Source organism: Anarhichas minor, unplaced genomic scaffold (assembly GCF_050575085.1).
Source record: "Anarhichas minor isolate MPS153535 unplaced genomic scaffold, ASM5057508v1 ptg000071l, whole genome shotgun sequence".
Lineage (NCBI taxonomy): Eukaryota > Metazoa > Chordata > Actinopteri > Perciformes > Anarhichadidae > Anarhichas > Anarhichas minor.
The window spans coordinates 111,967-132,175 of NW_027466517.1; the positions used below are offsets into that span (position 1 = coordinate 111,967).

The 20,209-nt window shown below is 42.2% G+C and overlaps 2 protein-coding genes across 2 annotated transcripts; one reads left to right on the forward strand and one right to left on the reverse strand.

Annotated features, from left to right (window-relative positions):
* The first annotated feature begins 455 nt into the window (after nucleotides 1-455).
* On the forward strand, nucleotides 456-2,564 carry gadd45ab (growth arrest and DNA-damage-inducible, alpha, b). Its single transcript, XM_076079214.1, has 4 exons — nucleotides 456-613; nucleotides 1,144-1,245; nucleotides 1,359-1,566; nucleotides 1,793-2,564. The coding sequence occupies exons 1-4, from the start codon at nucleotides 564-566 to the stop codon at nucleotides 1,904-1,906; spliced, it is 474 nt and encodes a 157-aa protein (XP_075935329.1). The 5' UTR covers nucleotides 456-563; the 3' UTR covers nucleotides 1,907-2,564.
* Nucleotides 2,565-5,977: 3,413 nt separating this feature from the next.
* Nucleotides 5,978-8,411, reverse strand: gng12b (guanine nucleotide binding protein (G protein), gamma 12b). Its single transcript, XM_076079215.1, has 2 exons — nucleotides 8,319-8,411; nucleotides 5,978-8,229 (listed from the first exon to the last, which is right to left on the reverse strand). Exons 1-2 carry the CDS (start codon nucleotides 8,409-8,411, stop codon nucleotides 8,104-8,106), a joined length of 219 nt encoding a protein of 72 aa, XP_075935330.1. The 3' UTR covers nucleotides 5,978-8,103.
* Nucleotides 8,412-20,209: the final 11,798 nt, after the last annotated feature.

Consider the following 20,209-nt stretch of genomic DNA (forward strand, 5'->3'; position numbering starts at 1 on the left):
GGTACTCTTATTCTCTGTGCTGATCACGATTCTCAGAGCTACTTGACTGACTGAATTATATTTGACATTAACCTTTTTGTTGTTATTGTCCTTAACAATGCAATATTCACATATCCATACATATTGTCACAAGATCTCTGGAAATATAAGTAATGTTAAGCACAAAAAAAGAAGGAATAAAAGTGAGCATTTGATATGAACATGCAATAATAAAATGCAACATGACTTCCAAAGCTGCTATAATTCCCATTTAATAAATATCAAATCAGAGCTATGTAATTATTTTGTGATCGATTGTGGGAAGTAGATTCTCCCCAGTAGCAATTGCCGGTCACAGCCACAGGGCGTCGCTATACTCACAAAGACAAAGGTGCAAATGACCCGTGCCTTTCCACGTGACCAAAGGGACCGGTTTATGCAAATGAGCAGCGGGGCCAGTAGATTTTACTACTAGAAACGTTGGACTCGCACACAGCCACCGGCACACCGGGAGCATCTCAGCACACAGAAGGAGTCGCTTTTTTTTTGCTCTGGATATTATACAGTCCTACCCACCCGCTCGGATGTGCAATATGACTTTTGAAGAAACCAGTGGAGATAATTCGTCAGAAAGGTTAGCCTCCGTTGTTTCACTTTTTGCACCTTTTCTTTGCATTCCTTTGGTTCTAACTTGTTTTTGATGTGAATGTCCCGACTGGACGATATTTTTTTTAAACCGTTGCAAAGACCTTTCGCAGGACAGTTTAATTTAAGTGTGTAAAGAGAGGGTTCTCTCATACTGACAGTTCTGCTTGTCATTCAGCGGTATTACTTTGTTCTGATATAACGTTACTGTAACGTTAAGGTGAGCTAGTTGACACTGCTAAGGTGTCTCGTGCGTCAACCGAACTAGTTATGCTAACGTCCGTTGTTTAAGCTAGCGTGAACGCTACGTGTTCATTATTTCAGTGTTTAAACTGAACATTAATAATGCAGACATGTTCATATTGTCATGCCTCTACGAATATAATTGTGCGAATATAATTGTGCGAATATAATTAATGAATAACATGGGACATGTTTTGTGAAATGACAAGTCAGCTATTAAGTTGTTTTAAGTGTTTGGTGTGTTTTTAATAAACGTATTACTGTCTGCTTCCTCAGGATGGACTCGGTGGCTAAAGCGCTAGAGGAGGTCCTGAGCTCCGCGTTGCCTCAGGGTTGCACCACCGTTGGCGTCTACGAGGCAGCAAAGTCCCTAAATGCGTAAGTCAAAAATAAGATAACTAACGTTACTCTTAACGTCAGCTCAAAGTTAGTAAAAAAACGTGAGACTCATTTCCTCACAACTCTTTTTTTGCTTGTCTTTGCTATTCTAGGGACCCAGACAATGTGGTGTTGTGTCTGCTGGCCACCGACGATGAGGAGGATGTGGCTCTCCAGATTCATTTCACCCTGATCCAGGCTTTCTGCTGCGAGAATGACATCAACATCCTGCGGGTGAGCAACATGCAGCGTCTGGCAGAAATACTGGGAGGAGTGAAAGCTGGAGGGGAGCCCACGGACCTGCACTGTGTTCTAGTTACCGTAAGTGTCGTTACTCATGTCTGTCCGCTACAGTGCTGCTGTGTGTTGCTCACTTCCACCAGACTGGAAAAAAAGCCCTCACTGCGTTAGTTTTAGTACGCAGTTCATTGCCGATGCTTGCAAGGAGCAGTTGCCTGCATTGGTTTTACGATCAGAATCATTTCAGTCTGTTTTGCACATTCCACGAATCAGCAGATGTTAACATGCTTTGTCCCTTCTCCTGCAGAATCCCCAGTCGTCGCTGTGGAAGGACCCGGCGCTGAGCAAAGTGACCAGATTCTGCAGAGAAAGCCGCTGTTTGGATCAGTGGGTGCCTGTCATCAACCTGCCCGACCGATGAAACTGCTTGGATTATTAATGTATTGTGTGCATTGGGGGAAAAGTAACTGCACCAGGCCTGTGTTAATGTCTGTGTTGGACTCCTTTTTGGAAATGCCCCGGAGAGACAGAGACGGGAGGGGCAGAAAAAAAGAACACAAGGAAGCAAAATGTTACAACAATTTACGAGTCAGGGTGAACATGTGGGCCAAGAAAGAGTGACTCAGCAGTCTGGGTTCCAGGATTTCCAATATATGACTGCGCCTTTCTCTGCCGAGAAAGAAGCCTTCACAGGAAACTGAACCTCGTGAGCGGACAAGCACACGTGGTGGTGAGCACAGGCGCAGGACAGCAGACACAGAGTCTCAGTTGACTCCCAAGAACTGGACCATGCTGGAGTGGACCGGTCGGAGCGCTCAGCTTGAAGAATTCCTCATGAAAATTTGACCAAATCCAAGCATTTCTTTTAACAGCACATTTATTTAATTGTATTTAAGATGTGTCACTTTGATAACTCAAAAGGGAAAGTTTTCACAGTTAACTATTATTATTTTAAGGGCAACGCAATGTTTAGACCTGTCCACTAACTGATGTTGTGCATTATTAATTTAAGGAATTATATTTATTGTTCATGGAATTCTGCCTTGTTACGTTGAATGAAATAAACAAACAACAGTTCACAGGGTGGTTCTGGCTCCATGATTTTCACGTACTACAGGTCTAGTGTGCTTGCAGGAAGTCACAGGGTGTCCTGAAGAACAGTGTGTCCCTTTTGCAAGCTCAACATGCTGCCCCGCTGAGTGTGGATTTTTGTCCTGCAACGTGACCAACTCGGCAGCTTGAAGTATTTACTCTACACATTACTAACCTTTTCTGCAGCTTGTGTCTCTTGGACCGAAAGCAAGATAATGTTTTGTTTGTTTTTGGTAGTCCGTTATAATAATTGCCGCCTTTTTTTTTACCTGACTGCGGATTCAAAAATGTTGTTCTTTACAACTTCACATCTGTTCTGTCCTAAATCTGCTGCAGTCAATGGTGGAAGAAGTACTCGGATCTTTTTAATTTGCTTACTATTTAGAAGTAATACCACAGTGTGAAAATATTCTTTAAAGTACCAAAAGTAAAAGTACACATACAGAGTGGCCCATTTTAGAATAATATGCATTACTGTATTATGATCATCTATGCATTGATGTGTAATCAGATAAGTGTTCTCATTTCATCTGAACATGTAATATTACATCATATTTTATTTGTTGATTATATTTTGTCTTGTTACTCTGAAACTACAAAGTAACTTAAGTTGTAGTGGAGTACAAAGTGCAGTATTTGCCTCTGAGATGTAGTGAAGTAGAGGTATAAAGTATCAGAAAAGGGAAGTACTCAAGTAAAGTACAAGTACCTCATTATTGTAATTGAGTTAATGTACTCAGTTAGTTTCCACGACTGGTTGCAGGCATGAGATTCCTTGAAATCCGCTTTGCTCCCACATGGAAACTGGTAAAATGTGACCTTTTGCATATATTGAGGATGTAGTTACATTGAGGGGAGGAGAATTCCCACTGCAGTAGGAATCTGAGTGGGATTGGGCTCATCGTGACGGCTCATTCGTCACAGCTTTCTGCAGCTACGCAATGTGAGCCAAATTTACTGCTGAGTGGATTAAAAATAGCACAGGCAAGAAGGAAGAAAAAACATATTGAAGACCCGTTTCACACGCAAAAAAGAGAAAACCAGAAATTCTTGGTGCTTGTGCACAGAGTGGGGAGGGACAAAGCCTTCTACACAGTGGGGTCACAAGACCATGCATGAGTCAGGGCTATTCAGGTCTCCATTGCTAGAGCTGTACAGTGCTTTAGCTTCACGGCAAAAATAGCCCACGTGAATAGAGGCCTTCCCCCTGACCACTGACACACTGACAATAGTGGCACTTGTAATTAACAGGCAGCGGACGCAGAGAGGCTGACCTGCCGCGAAGGGTGTCAGCCGGGGATATCAAGAGCACAACAATCGTCTCTGGCGGTCCTATCAGGTGGCGGACAGCAGATGGGGAGCGAAAAAGTGGGTCAAAACGCAGGACTGGCTGGAAGAGGAGAGAGTGAGCCGGGGCAGAGAGGCCCGAGGGTTTGTGTTGAATTGACTGAGGCTGCAGTTTGCAAATGTGATCAAATGTGCACAGAGTGGAAACCGGCAGATCTGCACTCCACTTGAGTTGATAATAGAGTCCCAGCGCCAGAGTCTGTGGCAGAACACATTTTTTTCCAATGACACTGAGGTTTTGCTGCTGTCTTTCTTTAAGGAAGTCAAGGCAATCAGCTGAACAGAAACAAAGTGAAGTTTGGCTTTTGATTTGTTCCAATGAAAGTGAAACAATAATACCAGAAATACCTGAGCAGGGTGAGTCTAACGTGAGTCAATTTGATAATTGAAAGACATAATTGCCCCCGCCCCCTGCCCTTGACCGAAGCCTTCCTGTCACAAAGGGAGGGGCCACTAAAAGTAGGTGAGATACTGGAGATACTGATTTTAACAGCTTATCCCAGAGCTCCTCCACTGCACCGGACAGGTAATACAATCGCTGCTACAAAGCCAGCGCTATCCATCATCTGACTCCAGTGAGGGTAACATCAATGTGAGCCAACAAATATGGCCTGACCTGATTGTGGGTGTAACATCACACCATGAGGAGACCGAGGAAGGAGAGGAAAGGGCTGCTGGGAGCTGTTATTGCATAACAGACTGGACAGGGCTCAGGGGCACAAAAAAAAGCTTCACTGAGAAATTAGAGCAAACAAGAATGTTTACGTGTTCCTGACCTGATACTGGGGACACTCATCCTCTTGTTTGAACATGGCAACCTGTGAATCCAACAAAGGAATGAAAATTGGTGAACACACGGGACTAGTTAGCGACTAATAGCACTAATGAGTGCAAATGAGGTCAGAGTAGTTTTAACTGAATAGGTATCTCCTTCTCACTTTGGGCAGGGAAGTGTTACTAAACACATAATACACACTGTAAGTCATAACCACCGGCAGAAAGCATGCTGCGTGTAATTGCTAGATACTCGAGTGGAGTATCCAGTTTTTCCCGTGTGAACTCTCCCAGGAAGTGAAACCACAGGGCCTCTGAACACATCAGTGAAGTTTAATGTAGCCGTGAACAAGAAGACTAAACTGAGCTAACCTCGAAACAGAACCAAGTGCCTATGAGTTTCATTTTAAAGTAGAACAAGACGAGAACAATGACATACTTTCATATTAAAAGGTTGACTGTGGCTAACTGGAGAGCAGGGCCGTCCCTCAATCAGAGGGTCGGCGGCTCGATCCCCGGCTCCAGCTCCGCTAGTCGTGTGTCGATGTGTCCTTGAGCAAGACACTTAACCCCAAGATTGCTCCCGTAGCTGTGCCTACGGTGTATAAATGTGATAGAATCTGAATTGTAAGTCGCTTTGGATAAAAGTGTCTGCTGAATGACTGTAATGTAATGTAATGATATGAATTGCCTGAATTGGAGTTGTGTTTCGGTCCACCGGATGGATGAAAGTCCAACTTTTTCATTCTACTTTTAACTCTGTCTGGTCTCCACCTAAGATATCTAAATGCTCCACTGCTAGTAATTATAGTGCACTGACAGTTTTCCACTGTTGTGAATAAATAAATGTAGTAAATAAAGTTGATGCCGTAAAGGAGGAGAACTGCACAGCTGTGATAATACTTAATGGGTGTCGCGTAATTCATACAAATGGCTATTTCACATTCAAACAAATACATGCATGTATACCACACACTCTTCTCAAATACTTATACAATTTACAGAACATAACCTCATCCAATAATCTGGTTTAAAAACCAAGACTGTCAAAATATCTGCTTTTCATGCCAGGTTTAGTCTTTTTCTTTCATCTTCCGTGAGTTGAAAAAAAGTACTTGTTTTCCATGTGTTTATTTGCATTTACCACAACCAGGTAAAGGCAGAACATGACACACAGTAAGCTGTTACCTACACAGACCAGGTATGAGAAACCACGTACATTTTGTTTTTATACTAAAAACACAAATTCATATTCACGAGTAAAAATCAACCAAAGACATCATTAGCCAAAAACCACACATTGAGTTTTAATTTTAGGTTTGACTGAATCACTACAATTCTATCACGTACATTAAACAGCTAAAGCAAGCACATGCTGTGGTTCATAGACATATTGCAATACAATATTTATGGACGTATGAGATGTATCTTACAATGGGCAGTGTGTAGGATTTGGCGGCATCTAGCAGTGAGGTTGCAGATTGCAATCAACTGAAACGTCTCCCGTGTGAAAAGCGAGTAGAAGAACTACGGTGGCCAACGCGGGAACGCAAACGACCCAATCTAGAGCCAGTGTGCGGTTCCGTTCTTGGATACCACAGGAACACGGTAGACTCCGTGAAGAGGACCTATTCCCGATGTAGATATAAACGGCTCATTGTAAGGTAACGGAATCACAGCAATTCTTATTTCCAGGTGATTATACACTAAAGAAGATATACTTATTAATAGTATATTTCATTTCTGCCATATGTCCCCTTAAATGCTACACACTGTTCCTTTAATGCAATTAATTATTGAACATGAGTCATTTTGAAATATGAGATATACTCCCTTCACCAATGGGCCTTCCATCTTCACAGTGTAAGACAACAGCACTTATGTGACTAAAAGGTAGTTGTAGGTTGAAGCATAATCACTCCACCATTAAGGCCCTGGCTGGTAATATTAGTTTATGTTTTGTACGAGCACCAACACACAAAAGACATAATGTCAGACGTAGGTTCTCATAATAAAAGCCAAAATAAAAAGTACATTTTAGAGCAGTTGTAAACATGGAATGTTTAAAACTCAAGAAGTATAACAGTCATCTGGTGTTAAGAGCTTTCCAAGTGGCCGAATAGTGCAGTTGTAAGACAGAACACAGTGACATTAAATAGCTGGATCTGATAAGATGGCACTGAGTGGTCTTGAATCTATATTTCCAGCAATAATGGAAGGAAATATATAAATGAAGGAATACCAAAAGGGTCAAGCACAACGTGCAGCGATCCGAAAAGATGATACCGGTACTTTTATCTGTACACATTTCATTTTTAGAGATAGTTGGACTGAGTTGTACATTCATTTATGAAGGCAAATGCGGGAGAAAAAATAGTAAAAAAGACACAGTTGGACTGTTTTGTCAAGAGAATGTGTCCCTCTGGTATTCAAATTTCACAATTTAGACATCACAGTAATCCTATTTAATAGCTTTGCATTGGATTCAATTGATGTGAGCATTGAAAGTCTGTAACAGGAATTCAAGTAGCTCGAAGGAACAACTGAATTCCCCAAATTCTGGATCTACACTGTAAGCGAACTCTATATCCTAACACTGGCAAAAGCAATCCTCAATATCTTAAAAATAAAAATCCAATCGACATTTTAAGTGAATGGTTGGTTTGTCTCTGGAAAGGTTGAATTACACATGTGAGGACAATTTGATTGCTTTGTCTGTGCTCAAATAAAAAAAAGGAACAATTTAATGGGCAATTTTTAAAGACTATTATGATTGTGACCATATGACATAAAAATAAAGCAAGAGCTGTTCATAAGTGGACCTCCGCTCTTTTCTCTTTGTCTCCATGTGACGGACGGCTCAGTGTGCTCGCCTGCCGACAGGATATCATTATCTCGGGCGCTCATTATCAGTAGCACACAACCTACAACAACTGTTTCCGGAAGCAAGCCTGATGTAAGTAAGAGGTGAAAGCTTAAAGCCTAAATCTGATTGGACCAATGGTTGAGGGGGCTTGTTTCTGTGCGCTGTGATAATTAGTGGGTCAGGAACTCTGCTATCCATGGCACAGCTCCACTCAGGCTTCAGCTTCAGACTTCTGCTTGTTCTTTGGTGTAACTGCATTTTTTTGCCAGGGAAAAAGTGTTGCCATTGTACGTTTCTGTAAACCACGGGATATGTTGAATGGGGACATTTTTTAGCATTTTGTTTGACGTTGTTACATTTGGTGCTTGTTATTTATTCACGGTAGTTTTGTTACGGTTGTTACGTGACGTTGTTTTGTTATTATTTTTTACCTTATCTTTGGCCACTGGCCTTAAGAGAAGTTGTGAACAGTATTACTTCCATCTTTTTTTCCCCACATAAGAATGAAAAAGGAAAGCAGCAAGGGTTCAGGTGTTCTCCTACAAAACAGTGCAAGGCTTCTTGTCCTTGAAAGGGTTTTCTGAAGCGGCGATGCCCATGAGCAGCGGGTCATTCTTGGCATGTTCTCCGCAGTAGCGCATCAGGTCTGATGAAGCCTTGGACACCTGTGGAAAAAATAATAATTCAGTCCACCCACTCATCTACCTTGACATACAGAAGTAGAAGCAGGACACTCAAGAGAACATAAAGGTACCTTTATCCTCTCGATGCTGGCCTCTATCCTCAGCTGCTGCACCGTCCGTCTGGCATGAGCTATGCGGCTGGCGTTGTGCATTTTCGATGACATCGCAGACTTTGGACAGCTGTGTTCAAACCTGGTTTAGAAAAAAACATGTATATATATATATATATATATATATATATATATATATATATATATATATATATATATCTTTACACTTGCTCTACTTACATAAATTAGTGTGTGGAGATGCAGTTGGTATTTGCACAAAGGAAACCAATAAAGCCGCAGCGTAATAAATCTATTCAAACGATTCCTGGCAACAAGATGTTCCAGAGAGTCATGATGCTGAGGCATGATCACTGTCTTTGCACAAAGTGAACAAATTAATTAATCTTATCAGCATCTAAGTTGATTTACTTAAAATTGATGTTCTTATTGGTGTCTTATTGGTTACTAATAACTCTATTTAGATATCAAGATCTGTTTCTACCTAGCTTGAAGCGTTTGTAATCCATCCCATTTTAAACATTCATTGTAGTAGCTGCCTATAGGTTAGTGGTACACATATGACATCTAAGGTTAAGGTATTATTGGAACATGTGGCAGTTACAAGATATTTATGAGAGATGAGATGATGATGAGATTATTTCTTCCTGTCCTTAAGAAAATCCATCTAACTTTGTGAGTATGAAATGTGTTCTCAGAGATAAAGTTTAGCCATGTCAGCAGCTCTGTGAGGAATTTTGGCACAGTGGTGCTATGAGCTAAATGCTAACATTAGCATGCTAACATGCTTACAGTGACAATAATGCCATTCTGATGTTTAGCAGATAATGTTTACCATTGTCACCACTTTGAATTCATATAATATTTGCTTATTATCAGTGAAGAAAAGGAATCGGACAAATAACAAATTTGACATGATGGTGGTAGATGAAAAGTCAGAGCATCACCAAATCAATCATCCCGTGAGGGACATTCTGTGCCAATCTATCTACTAATTTCACAACGCAAGTGAAAACTTTGCCCAACTGGTGATGCCGGAGGAAAAGTAAGGGAATAACTTGCATCAATAGGATTCATCCTCTAGCAAGACATCTAATATTTGTTAGACATTTCAGTCTTGATCAAAATGTTGGACCGACTGACAAATCGACATTAAAAAATGATCGCAGCTGTTTCTTAGGTTGCAGCCCTTAGTTTAATGATTGAGCAACTTTGCCCAATGTTGCAGGTGGAGAAGTTACTAAGATTTTTCCCGCACCAAGGTCTATTTGTTGTGCAACTTCCCAGAAGTGTCAGACAGTTGACTTTGTAATTGACTCAATGTGCGTAAAAGCTGTGTGGCTCAACTTATACTCCTGTTTCACAATTCCCACTTCCAGGACACAATGGTTTGCTTTACTGGCTCATTACGTCACTCCCTCAACCACTTGAAGTGGAAGCGGCTCAGATGCTATTTTTTTTTTTTGCACTGTCTGCAGAGCATAAAGGGAAAGCAGCCAAAACCAGTTTTTCTGCAAAAAATATAATTTGTTAAAAGAAAATCAAGACAGAGGAACTGCTTCTAATGCAAGAAGAACCCCGTGTGTTCAATTTGAAGTAGAACACAGTACATAATGCTGTTAAGCAACAAATGACAAGTTCTCTGTGTACCCAGCAATTGTGCAGCAATGTTAACTCTGTGGGACTGGCAAACATAACATTTGAAATGTGGTGTGGTTAATGTTTGCTCTGTGCTTTGGTGCAGAACCTTACAGAGGAGGGGGACACGCTGAAACGGAAGGCAGATGAAACATGGACTACAGAGGGGAGACAAGACCATGCATCCCTCAAACCCCCCCATCCCACCCACTCCCTTCCGCTTCCTGCACAGGAAGCAGTAGCGCCAGATACCCTCTAAAGTATAAATGATTAAATATGGGGAGGAGGCTCTAAAAATAGAAGCTACACACAGGGGCCAGTAACTAAGGAAACGGAAAGCATGGCTGCTGAGGGACTAATAAAGCAAAGAACACATGACATTGAAACCTCAATTGTACTTTCAGTCTATAGCTGCTTCCATTGTTTTTGCTTTCTTGACCTGTGCATTCATTGTTCCCGGGAACTTAAAACTCCACGTCGTGGCTCTCTTGTCAACACAGCTGTAGTACTCAAGCCCCTCAGCTGCACCGCCAAGGCGTGAGTGGACACAGGGAAAGGGAGAGCTGTGTCACAGGGGGGCTAGTCCTGGCCCCCCCCCCAACGTCTGCAGGGACGCTTTGTGTGACGCCAGCGCCTGCTCCATTGTTGAGTCTGTGGAATTGCCTTGGAAGTGACACTAATGTAGACTAGTAACGTCACAGTACTTGATCATGGCTGACATACGCTCCACTTTTAAGTTTTGAACAATGCAAAGACAAAATTCAAAGTTTTAAATTGTATTAAATTCAATCACTGTCTTTGAGCTCCATGTCTTTCTTTTGGACTGTTCTTCTTCAACTTGTCACACTGTTTGCTTAAACACTATAGCTGCATTGCATTTAGCCCAAGGAAAATGTCACCACTGCAATATGAGCAAAGTCACGTGATGTTAAACAGCCCGTTTGGCATGGAGCAAGTATGGCTTAACAGTGATTTCATGCTGTTGTAAATATGCACGTACATATGTATATGTGCATGTTGCAACTTTCACAAAAAATTGATGTAAGAAAATAAATGAGTGAGACGGATAAGTACAAAACATGTAGTCCCCCAATATTCCATTGGGGGACTATGTGGTGACTCTTCTCCTCAGGCCAGGGGAGCAAGATGTGGCATGTCGCAAAGACTTTCATCGGGATTGGTTCATCCCCCTGGTACGCATTCACAGACTCCGCTTATACATGTAAATTCATGTTTAACTTTGTTGATTACGCATTTCGTATCTTTCTTGGGAAATTAATTACTCTCAAAAGTCGAGTGAAGGGAGGTGGAGAGATATTCTGCAACCATCACTGTATAAAAAATGATTCAACAGGAGCTGGATTATTTATATGATATTGTCATATGTGTATTTTTTAAATACTAATACATTTGAGGCGAGTGCCAGCAGCCAGTTAGCTTAGCATAAAGAGTGGAAGCAGATGGAAACAGCTAGCCTGGCTCTGCCCAAAGGCAAAAGAAAGACATTTGCCTTCCAGCAGCTCTAAAGCTCACTAATTAACGCATTATTTCTCATTTGTTAAATCACTACAAAAACAAACATTTGCAGTCTGTGAAGTTAAGCCAACAGACAGGGTGGTATCAATCTGCTAATCTAACTCTTTAAGCATGTTAGCGTATTTCCCAAGATTTCAATTTATGCTGAAAACCACTACAATATATGTGACAAACTCTTTCTACAGGGAAACTTGCCGCTGTAGGGTGAGTACATCTTTGTATGCTGAGCCTTTAAAATCCCTCGAGCCAAAAGAATGTCTGCAATGCTTTCAGCTGTGGTGTGCCCGTCTGCATCCAGCCTGTGCACTTATGTGTGGTAAATGTAAGCATGTGGCACACTCAAAAGCATTGATAGAAACATATTTGAAGTCTTACATTAGGGTGATCTCTTTGATGTGGCGTTACACAGGTGGGCTCCCGCCGTGCCATCAGAACGTTCTGCAGAGTTTACGACAGCAGCTTTTGCCCCGTCAGTGAGAATGTGTTGCAACTGCTGCCCCAACAAATACACTAAGAACTTAGTGACACCACATTAAAACCAACAGCAGAACGGGACTAAATGTGCATTTGTGTACTGAACAGTGGGAGAATACTCAAACGCATGCAATGCGGAGGGGTATTGTATGCGTCTCCAGGTGATATTGCCGAGAATTTTCTGATCATAATATACATCACAACATGACAAATGTATGTAAAGTCACGTATCAAATATTACAAAAGATGGATGGACAGAAAACTTAACAATTTGTGTGACTTAGTAAAGGTGAAATCTCGAACGGCGATAAGCGGTAATTGCAGGTGTGTGTTTGGATCTCACTTCATCGCTTTCAACAGTCGGCCATTAGCTCGGTACCCTTTGTGTTACCTCACACAGCGGAAGGTCGTGACTCTACAGACATTTATTTAAATAAAAATCTTCTACTTAAAGCAAAAATTCCAAATGATTCCTGCTTTTGGTTCTCAAATCTTCACTGCTTTTTATGTTTTATACAATTTCAAACTGATTATTTATCAGTTTTGTACTTTTGTTTGGACAAAATTGTAGACATAAAATGACTAATCGACTACATAGCATTTCAGAACAAAAACACACTGTGAAAGGGTAAAAGTTTTAAGATGAAAACACAGACATTCAGGGAGAATGGACAACGCCATCGTAGCGACCTGTCAATCACAAGGTAGCCACGCCCCAAAGCATATGCTTCTATATCGTCTATGTACTCTAAAGGGGAACGTCATGTACTAAATGAACATCATGATGTATTGAAGAAGACTTGAAACTAGCGATTGAGAACATAAACTCATGTTTACAAAGTTTACTGAGGCAATAAATCAAGAGAGAAGTAGAGTCATTTTTTCATAGACTCCTAAACAATCTGACTTATTTTTGCAACCAGACGAGTTGCTATTAGAAAGAATGCACGTTTAAGGCACCTCCGCATAGACTTCACTTTTCAGGTTGCCGATATGAGGGACAAAAATGCATACTAAATTTTAGCCAAAGATGGTTCAATTAGTCCACCAAGACTTCATAAGCTTCATATATTAGCTTTGGCTCAACAATTAAATGTACTTTGCACAGACTCAGGACCGACCAGGAACAAATACAGCAAACAAAAACGATTTAAATTTGCATGTTGGCATTTTAGTATGTGTGTGGATGTTTAAAGACAGACTTGAAAAAAAGTGAAAAAATAAATGCAATGAACTGTGTTCCACTATTGTTACCTAACATATCTCCTTAACAACAGAAACGTAAACTTCAATAACTCCTTGCATTTCCAACATTTTTGGTGTAATAATAGAGAATACAAACAAACGTAGGTGCGTTTTGCTCACAGATTACAGAGGTGTTATTCAGCGTCTGTTAAACAGAAGGCAGGCAGAGCGCTGCGGCCTAAATGATTAGTTATCAGCTGTCCAGTTCCAAAAAATGTTGGTCCATGGGACACTGAGCAGCTCCATTATCTGTCCGTTACACTGCTAAACTGCCTGGCAACAACACAGCCCGCTCCTGCAGTAAGCTCTGAGGCTTAAGCACATTTGAGAGGCACGGTGACAATGCAGACAGGCTATCAGTGTTGTGCCACACACACGATGGCCATTTGGCATTGTGTGGAACGCAGGCACCGGGACAGGGGTCCAGAGCTTTTACAAGTTTAACTGCGCCCTCATGAGCGCTAATCTCAGACAGCCTGATGCTATCTGGGAGCCAGACTGCCCAGTCAGGCGCGCAGAGGAAAGAGACAGAGGCCTCCCAAAAGAGAAACAAACACGCAGTGTCGGAGTTTTGGTGGAGACAAACTGTATGACACTAGAACATTCCAATCTGCAGAGTAACGCTATCGATTATCGAGGCGTCATGGGTGCTGTCCAAAAGGCTTTGAAGGCCTGCCCTACTGTGTAAAGACGGCCGACTAGAAAAGCCACCCAGGAGGCGTTGGTGTTTGCGCTGCAGACTAAAACAGGAGATGAGGGTTCCGAGCTGTTGAGTCACAGGTCGTGAGTTTCTCTCTGGGTTCCACCGAACACCTTTCCCCTGAGCGCTGCTGCCGCATGCAACACCTTTGCCGAGGGTGAGGTCAGCCGTGGGACGACAGATTCTCACTCCGGTTTCTGTCGCTCTGTCTTTTCTTCCCACCTGGGCCCCATGTGCAGAGAAACAGGTTCCTTTGAGTGCGTGTTAGTGTGTGTGTGTTTGTGTGTGTGCGTGTGTTCGCCTCTGGTGGCACAACCTGCAGACAGTCGCAGACGTTTAAAAAGTTCAAAGGTTTGAGTAATGTGCCTCATTCCCTGAGAAATAACTTCATCTATCTTCACTCTCACACACACACACACACACACACACACACACACACACACACACACACACACACACTGCAGAGAGGTATAGTGAATAACATCCATGGATTAGGGCTCTCTTTGAAGTTTTCTTTAATGTGCTTGGAAGTCAATGGAAGACAAGCAGCTAAAACACCCTGATCCAGGTGCTACTCTCTTCTACTACATCACGCATGTGCTCACGAATTTCTTCTCTGCTCTGCTTTGATAGTTTTCCAAAAAAAAGAAACCTTTAGAGAGGAGAAATGAAAAGCTGACACACAAAGAAAATGCCCCACAATGGACAGATGCACCACAATGTGCCACCATGCAGCTGCTTTTATTAATGAAGAAGCGCTGTCATACAGATGCATGTGGGTGGGGGTTAACATGCAAACCTGTTGCGTGCGGAACAATCACTTTGAAATGTCACTACAAATATTGGATAGATGCCCATGAAATGTGGTACACAGATTCGTGCCCCCCCCCCCCCCCCCCAGGATGACGTGTAATAACTGATGACTTTTCATGTTCGCATTAGTACATAGTACATCATAACTAAAAAAGGTGATAAGTCTTGCAACCGTATTTGATGCAAAGGACGGGCTCATTGTTTATGTCCTAACATACATTTGAGACTACTCCTTTAGCACATAGCTTCAGGACTTCAGTAAGGGGATGAAAGGACCGGCTTCATCACCATATGCATGGGATGCAGTCTGTATTTTGGTAAACAAAACAAACACAGAGTAAGTAAGATTATAACTAAGGTTTTGAAATTCAAGCAGACTATCTTGTCCAACAATATCTAATATCTAAGTGAGAACACCCTTTCTACTTCACTCACTAAAAGCAGTTGTACAGCTACCGCCACAAAGCTGGATTTCCACAGCATGGAACGGCCCGGCTCGGGTCGTTTTTTGTTACCAGGTTGTTTTCTTAATTTTGTTTTCCACTGCAGACAGCACTCTCTCAGTATAGGTGGGAATCTACCTACACTGAGGGAGTAGTAGCAGGGAGTTGTGCAGTAGTAGAGCAGTCGCAGGGACGTTCTTCAATCAGAGGATCAGCTGTTCGATCCCCGGCTCCGCTAGTCCATGTCGATGTGTCGAGACACTTAACCCCAAATTGCTCCCGCAGGCTGTGCATGAATGGGTATGAATGGTTAGTTTGAGTCCTGATGGACTGGTGGCACCTTGCATGACGGTGACACCCTGCTATCAGTATGTGAATGGGTGAATGATGACATGCAGTGTTAAAGCGCTTTGATTGGTCAGAAGAAAAGTGCTATACAAGTATAGTGTATAGTATACAGCAGTGGCGGGCCGTGCATTTTATACCTGGGCCTTCACTGCTGTCCTGCAGCTGAAACACCTCCTAATAACCTCATGATGGCGCCACAGCTACAGTTATTATTCGTTTCTATGGTGTAATAATACACGTATTCGTATTAAACCGTTCGGTACGCCGCTTACGAACCGAACAATACGTTTGAATAATACTAGTGCATTTGGAAAATGCAGAAGCTTAAATTGTAGGACATATAATGTTTTCTGCGCTCACGTAGGCGACAACAGGCTGCGACCTCTGAACCGGAACAAAAAAAACAAAAAACAAAAACAGCTGAGGCGCCGCACTTCTGGGAGGCTACGCTAAACTAGCTTAACGGGACAACAACAGCAGCAACACACATTCTGGCATGCTACCTACGTTAAGTTTCGTTTCACGATAGTCACGTGCTCACCCACTGACCAATCACAGCGCACTCTGCACCTCACTGCAGTGCTGCACCTGAAAACTGAGCTGCACGTAATGATGACGTAGTTGTAGGCCAGCTAGCAGGCTCTGGCACGTCAAAGAATACGCCCAACATGTCAAATTAAAGATCTGATTGGTTGAACACTATGACAATCAACAATATCGTCCCCATTCACTTAAACTGCACATGGATGCACTTGTGAGTCTGCAGGCCTCGGGCCTCTGTTCTTACCTAGAGACACAGAGGTGAAATCTGATTGGATAAAAGCTCTACTTAAAACAAGCTGCACTGGAAGCAGAGCAACTGAGGAAGACAGGAGCTGTACAATGAGAAAATAAGATAATGGGAAAAATATTTTTATAAATTATAATACATGTAGTGTATTTAAGAAAAATGATTAAATTATAAAATAGCTATAACTTTGTGATTGTGTTTAGGCCAGCAGAGAAGTCCTTGCAGGCCCTGACGGCCCACCACTGGTATACAATATACATGACATCATCTTCAACGCAAAACTAACACAGTGTGTTCTCTCGCTGGATCCTTTCATCAGCAACCACACGGAGGAACTTCTCTACTGACCTGACTACTGTGAACTGACCACTGCATGGTTTTGCAAGCTGCCATTATTTTAAAATCTGGGTTGAGTGAATAAAAAAAACAAATGTGGCCACTATGGATCGTAGCTTGGCTATTCAAAAATGTTGGATTTGTGCAGGATGTCCAATATTGGAAACACCTAATATCTCTGCTGTCGCCGCTATAAATCCGCTGAAGTAAAAAAACTGTCTCGGCTCCAGTGGGACGGCTCACTCGGCTCCAAGAAAGAGCCCTCAGGGCACAGCTGACTGCAACAGTTAATGAACCCTTAGTCAGCCCTGTCTGCTCACTGATCCGACGCTGTGTGAGCCGCCTGTCTTATCTTGGTGTACACAGTCTCTCAAAGACAATAGAGTCACACAGAGCGGCTGCATAAAGAGAGAGCTCGAGACATGCCTTTGTGGTTTTGTTAAAAGTCGCAAATTTGATGGATCCTACATTGTACTACTACTAAGTGAGGGGTTGTGTGTTGCAGTGTGTGCAACCGTGATATCTTTGTGTGCCCGATGGGCCAGGCTGCTATTTCCTGTTGAGTGGGAGAGAATGTCTTATGCCGTTGATATCTCTGCACAAATGCACCGAGCGGTCTCCACCCTATCATGGGAGAAACACTCCCACCAACAACAAGAAAACAAAAACCCGCTCTCAGCCCCGCTTTCTGAATTCGCTGGAATCCCCCAAGGAGGGAAAAAAAAAAAGAGCCCACACTCTCCCACCAATACTTCCTGGAGCCCGGGGCAGTCCTGGATCTGCACAGGTCTCCCCGACAACTGAGCTTTGTCTAGACAGAAACCAATGCTCCACTCACCGGATAGGAATTCAGTAAAACCCACAGCTCCTCATTCTCACACCACCTTTAGCCTGCCGCTCTCACATAGCGCCAAACAACCCAGTCACAGCTCTCATTGTGACAATAATCCAGCATTTACACTCCGACTAAATGCACCACCCTGCCATTCATGAAAATAACCAAAAATTGGTGCATTTTGCCAAACAAAGTGCACTCTGTGCATAAGAATCTGCCCTTTTTTTTTACATCTATGTGTGAAAAGGGTGCAGAAACAGGCTTTAACTGCAACACAAGCTGATCAAGTTCTGCTTGCTTGATCAAGTTTCAAAACTAGTAATATGGGATGCAAACCACGCAGTGTGAAGGGCATGAATGAAAAGGCACAATAAACACCAGCAGCTCTTCCTTCCAAGCCTTACAGTTACACACAGTGCTGTTACTGTCACCTTTTCCCCACTTCCCCACATGTCTAACTAACAAACACACACACAGGTGTTATTTTACATGCATGCTAAGGCTTCTTTGTGTTCATTCTTTTATAGAATCTGTCTCAAGGGAAGGTTTATTCATCAGGGTGCTGACTGCTGGGTGTAAAGTCTTCCCAAAAGTTCCAGTAATTTCTCCTGCACCAGTCCTACAACACTGTTTCAAAGACTTTAATAGAGTCAAATATTACTTTTTTCTGGCAACTAATGCTTTTTTTTTAAAGAGGTTAAATGCTTCACACTTAAAGTAAAGATTAAAGTAACCTTGCAGGATCTTTGCCTAGATCTGAGTAGTTATTCCCTTTTCTATCCTTATTTCTAAATAAAATTAATACAAAACATAAACCATCCTACATTTGGCTTGTGGATAAAACAATGAATGAACTTTCTGGGCACTTGTGAAAAATCTGACGTACCACACGGGGCGCTGCATTCCAGTTTCTATATTTAGATTAGATGGATGCATGCAAGACTCTCATAAAGCAAACATAAACTAAATAGATTGAAAAGCATCTACAGCTGTAAAAGCTTGCACGACAGATCAACTGAAGCAGCAAATACTGCATTAACGCAATAAGACACGGAATAGATGGATACGGAAGGTGTTCTTGCACGGGCCTTGCAGTGAGGGAAGGTGGTGGTAGGTGATAGGGAGGCTTCTTCACTGCTGCCCCCTGACTGCTTATGATGACGAACAAAAGACAGAGAGAGAAACAGAATAAGGGGCGGGCTGGGAAAAGAAAAACACAGCCTCCTGACCTCAGTAACAGGAAAGAGTCTCCCACCTCCCACCCTCTCTTCTCCTTCCTGTGAACTTTGGAGCACCCCAGAGCTGAGTGAGCAATACACTGCACATAATGAGCAGCCGTAGGGGAGGCAGAGGAGAGGGCTTTGGACGTAAGAGCCGCCGGGGCGGACACCGTGTCCAGAGTGTCCTTTTAGGGAGGCTCCCCAAGTGGCTGCAGGTTTTGTCTCTCATGATCTCCCTGTCGGGAGGCCAACTGTTTGTGAGCCTGCAGTCCTGACGCATTAGTAATCTGCCCTTTGTACTTACACGTTACTACCAGAGAGTTTGCATACAAAGTGAGATAGAGGCAAATGAAACAGGTATTATTAACCGAGAAAGAATCCCAAACATCCACCTTGCCCAGGTCTGCACAAGGTTCACTGCAGCCAGAGTTCACATTTTCAGAGTGAGCACGTGGGAAAGTTTCATGTGTTCTCCTGCTGAAAGCAATCATTTGTTTCAGGATGGTATTTGGAAAATGCCTGCATTTCACAATTGCTGGTCTGAAGTTTATTTTTCGGGCATCATAACTGTGATTTAGTTGTTCTGCATTTTGCTGGAAATGCACATTAAACTGGTCTGAATAACAGCCGTAATCATATCTCACTGGAAGTTTGTGCACCAAAAAAAGAACTGAAAATAAATGTAAGAAATAGTCAATGGAGGGTCATGCACCTCTCTATCTTCCCTTGTGTCCTGTCTGCCTCTATACTGTCATCTGTCCAATGAGGACAAAAATGCTCCAATGTAAAATCATATATAGTATTTTATATATAATGTCAAATATATGTATAACAGCACAAGCTATTCTACATGAGTATCTTTACTTTAGTATATTACATTTATTTAAACCTGCAATAAGAAATGCTTGGGCCACTGAACAAGTTGTAAACACAACACTGACATAGCATCACCTTTTATTTGATATTACCAACTATACACAGCTGACACAACTACGCAGTTATGGAGCAACATTATCATTCATTTGGAATTGTGCTTCTGGCCGCCTGATGAATGCAAGTCCAATATTCACTCTCTTTTAGCTCCGTTTTGGGTCTCTACCAACACCTGAAGGAAATATCTGTTTCTTTAGCTGCTGAATGCTCCACTATGTTCACCAGCTAGTCGCTAACTTTTTTGAGAGTGAACCTAAACAATATAGTTGCTGCCAGGCTTAAACAATGAGCTGAAACCCGCTGCAAAGCTCTCTAAAGCCCAGGGTGTAGCTGCAGATTTGGGTGATAATTCTCTGTAGGTTTATCACATCATGGTCACATTGTTTTATCCCCATTGTCAATTTGATATGTTATTGTAAAAAATATTGACTATAACCACTTTAGGTAAGGTAGGTAGATTTGAGTAAATTATTTTTAAAGAAATTCAACTTAAAAGATATTTCATTATGTGACAAAGGGAGGAGAGCCCATCAAACTACATGACAACACAGGTCCAAAGTTCCTGCGTCATGGTGAAGCTCTG

What these genes read in the sequence shown, in the direction of transcription:
- gadd45ab (XM_076079214.1), top strand. Translation starts at nt 564, where the DNA reads ATGTGCAATATGACTTTTGAAGAAACCAGTGGAGATAATTCGTCAGAA. An exon ending in GCAGCAAAGTCCCTAAATGC is followed by an intron (nt 1,246 to 1,358) that starts GTAAGTCAAAAA and finishes TTGCTATTCTAG; the next exon opens with GGACCCAGACAATGTGGTGT. An exon ending in TGCACTGTGTTCTAGTTACC is followed by an intron (nt 1,567 to 1,792) that starts GTAAGTGTCGTT and finishes CTTCTCCTGCAG; the next exon opens with AATCCCCAGTCGTCGCTGTG.
- gng12b (XM_076079215.1), bottom strand. Translation starts at nt 8,411, where the DNA reads ATGTCATCGAAAATGCACAACGCCAGCCGCATAGCTCATGCCAGACGG. An exon ending in CCAGCATCGAGAGGATAAAG is followed by an intron (nt 8,230 to 8,318) that starts GTACCTTTATGT and finishes TTTTTTCCACAG; the next exon opens with GTGTCCAAGGCTTCATCAGA.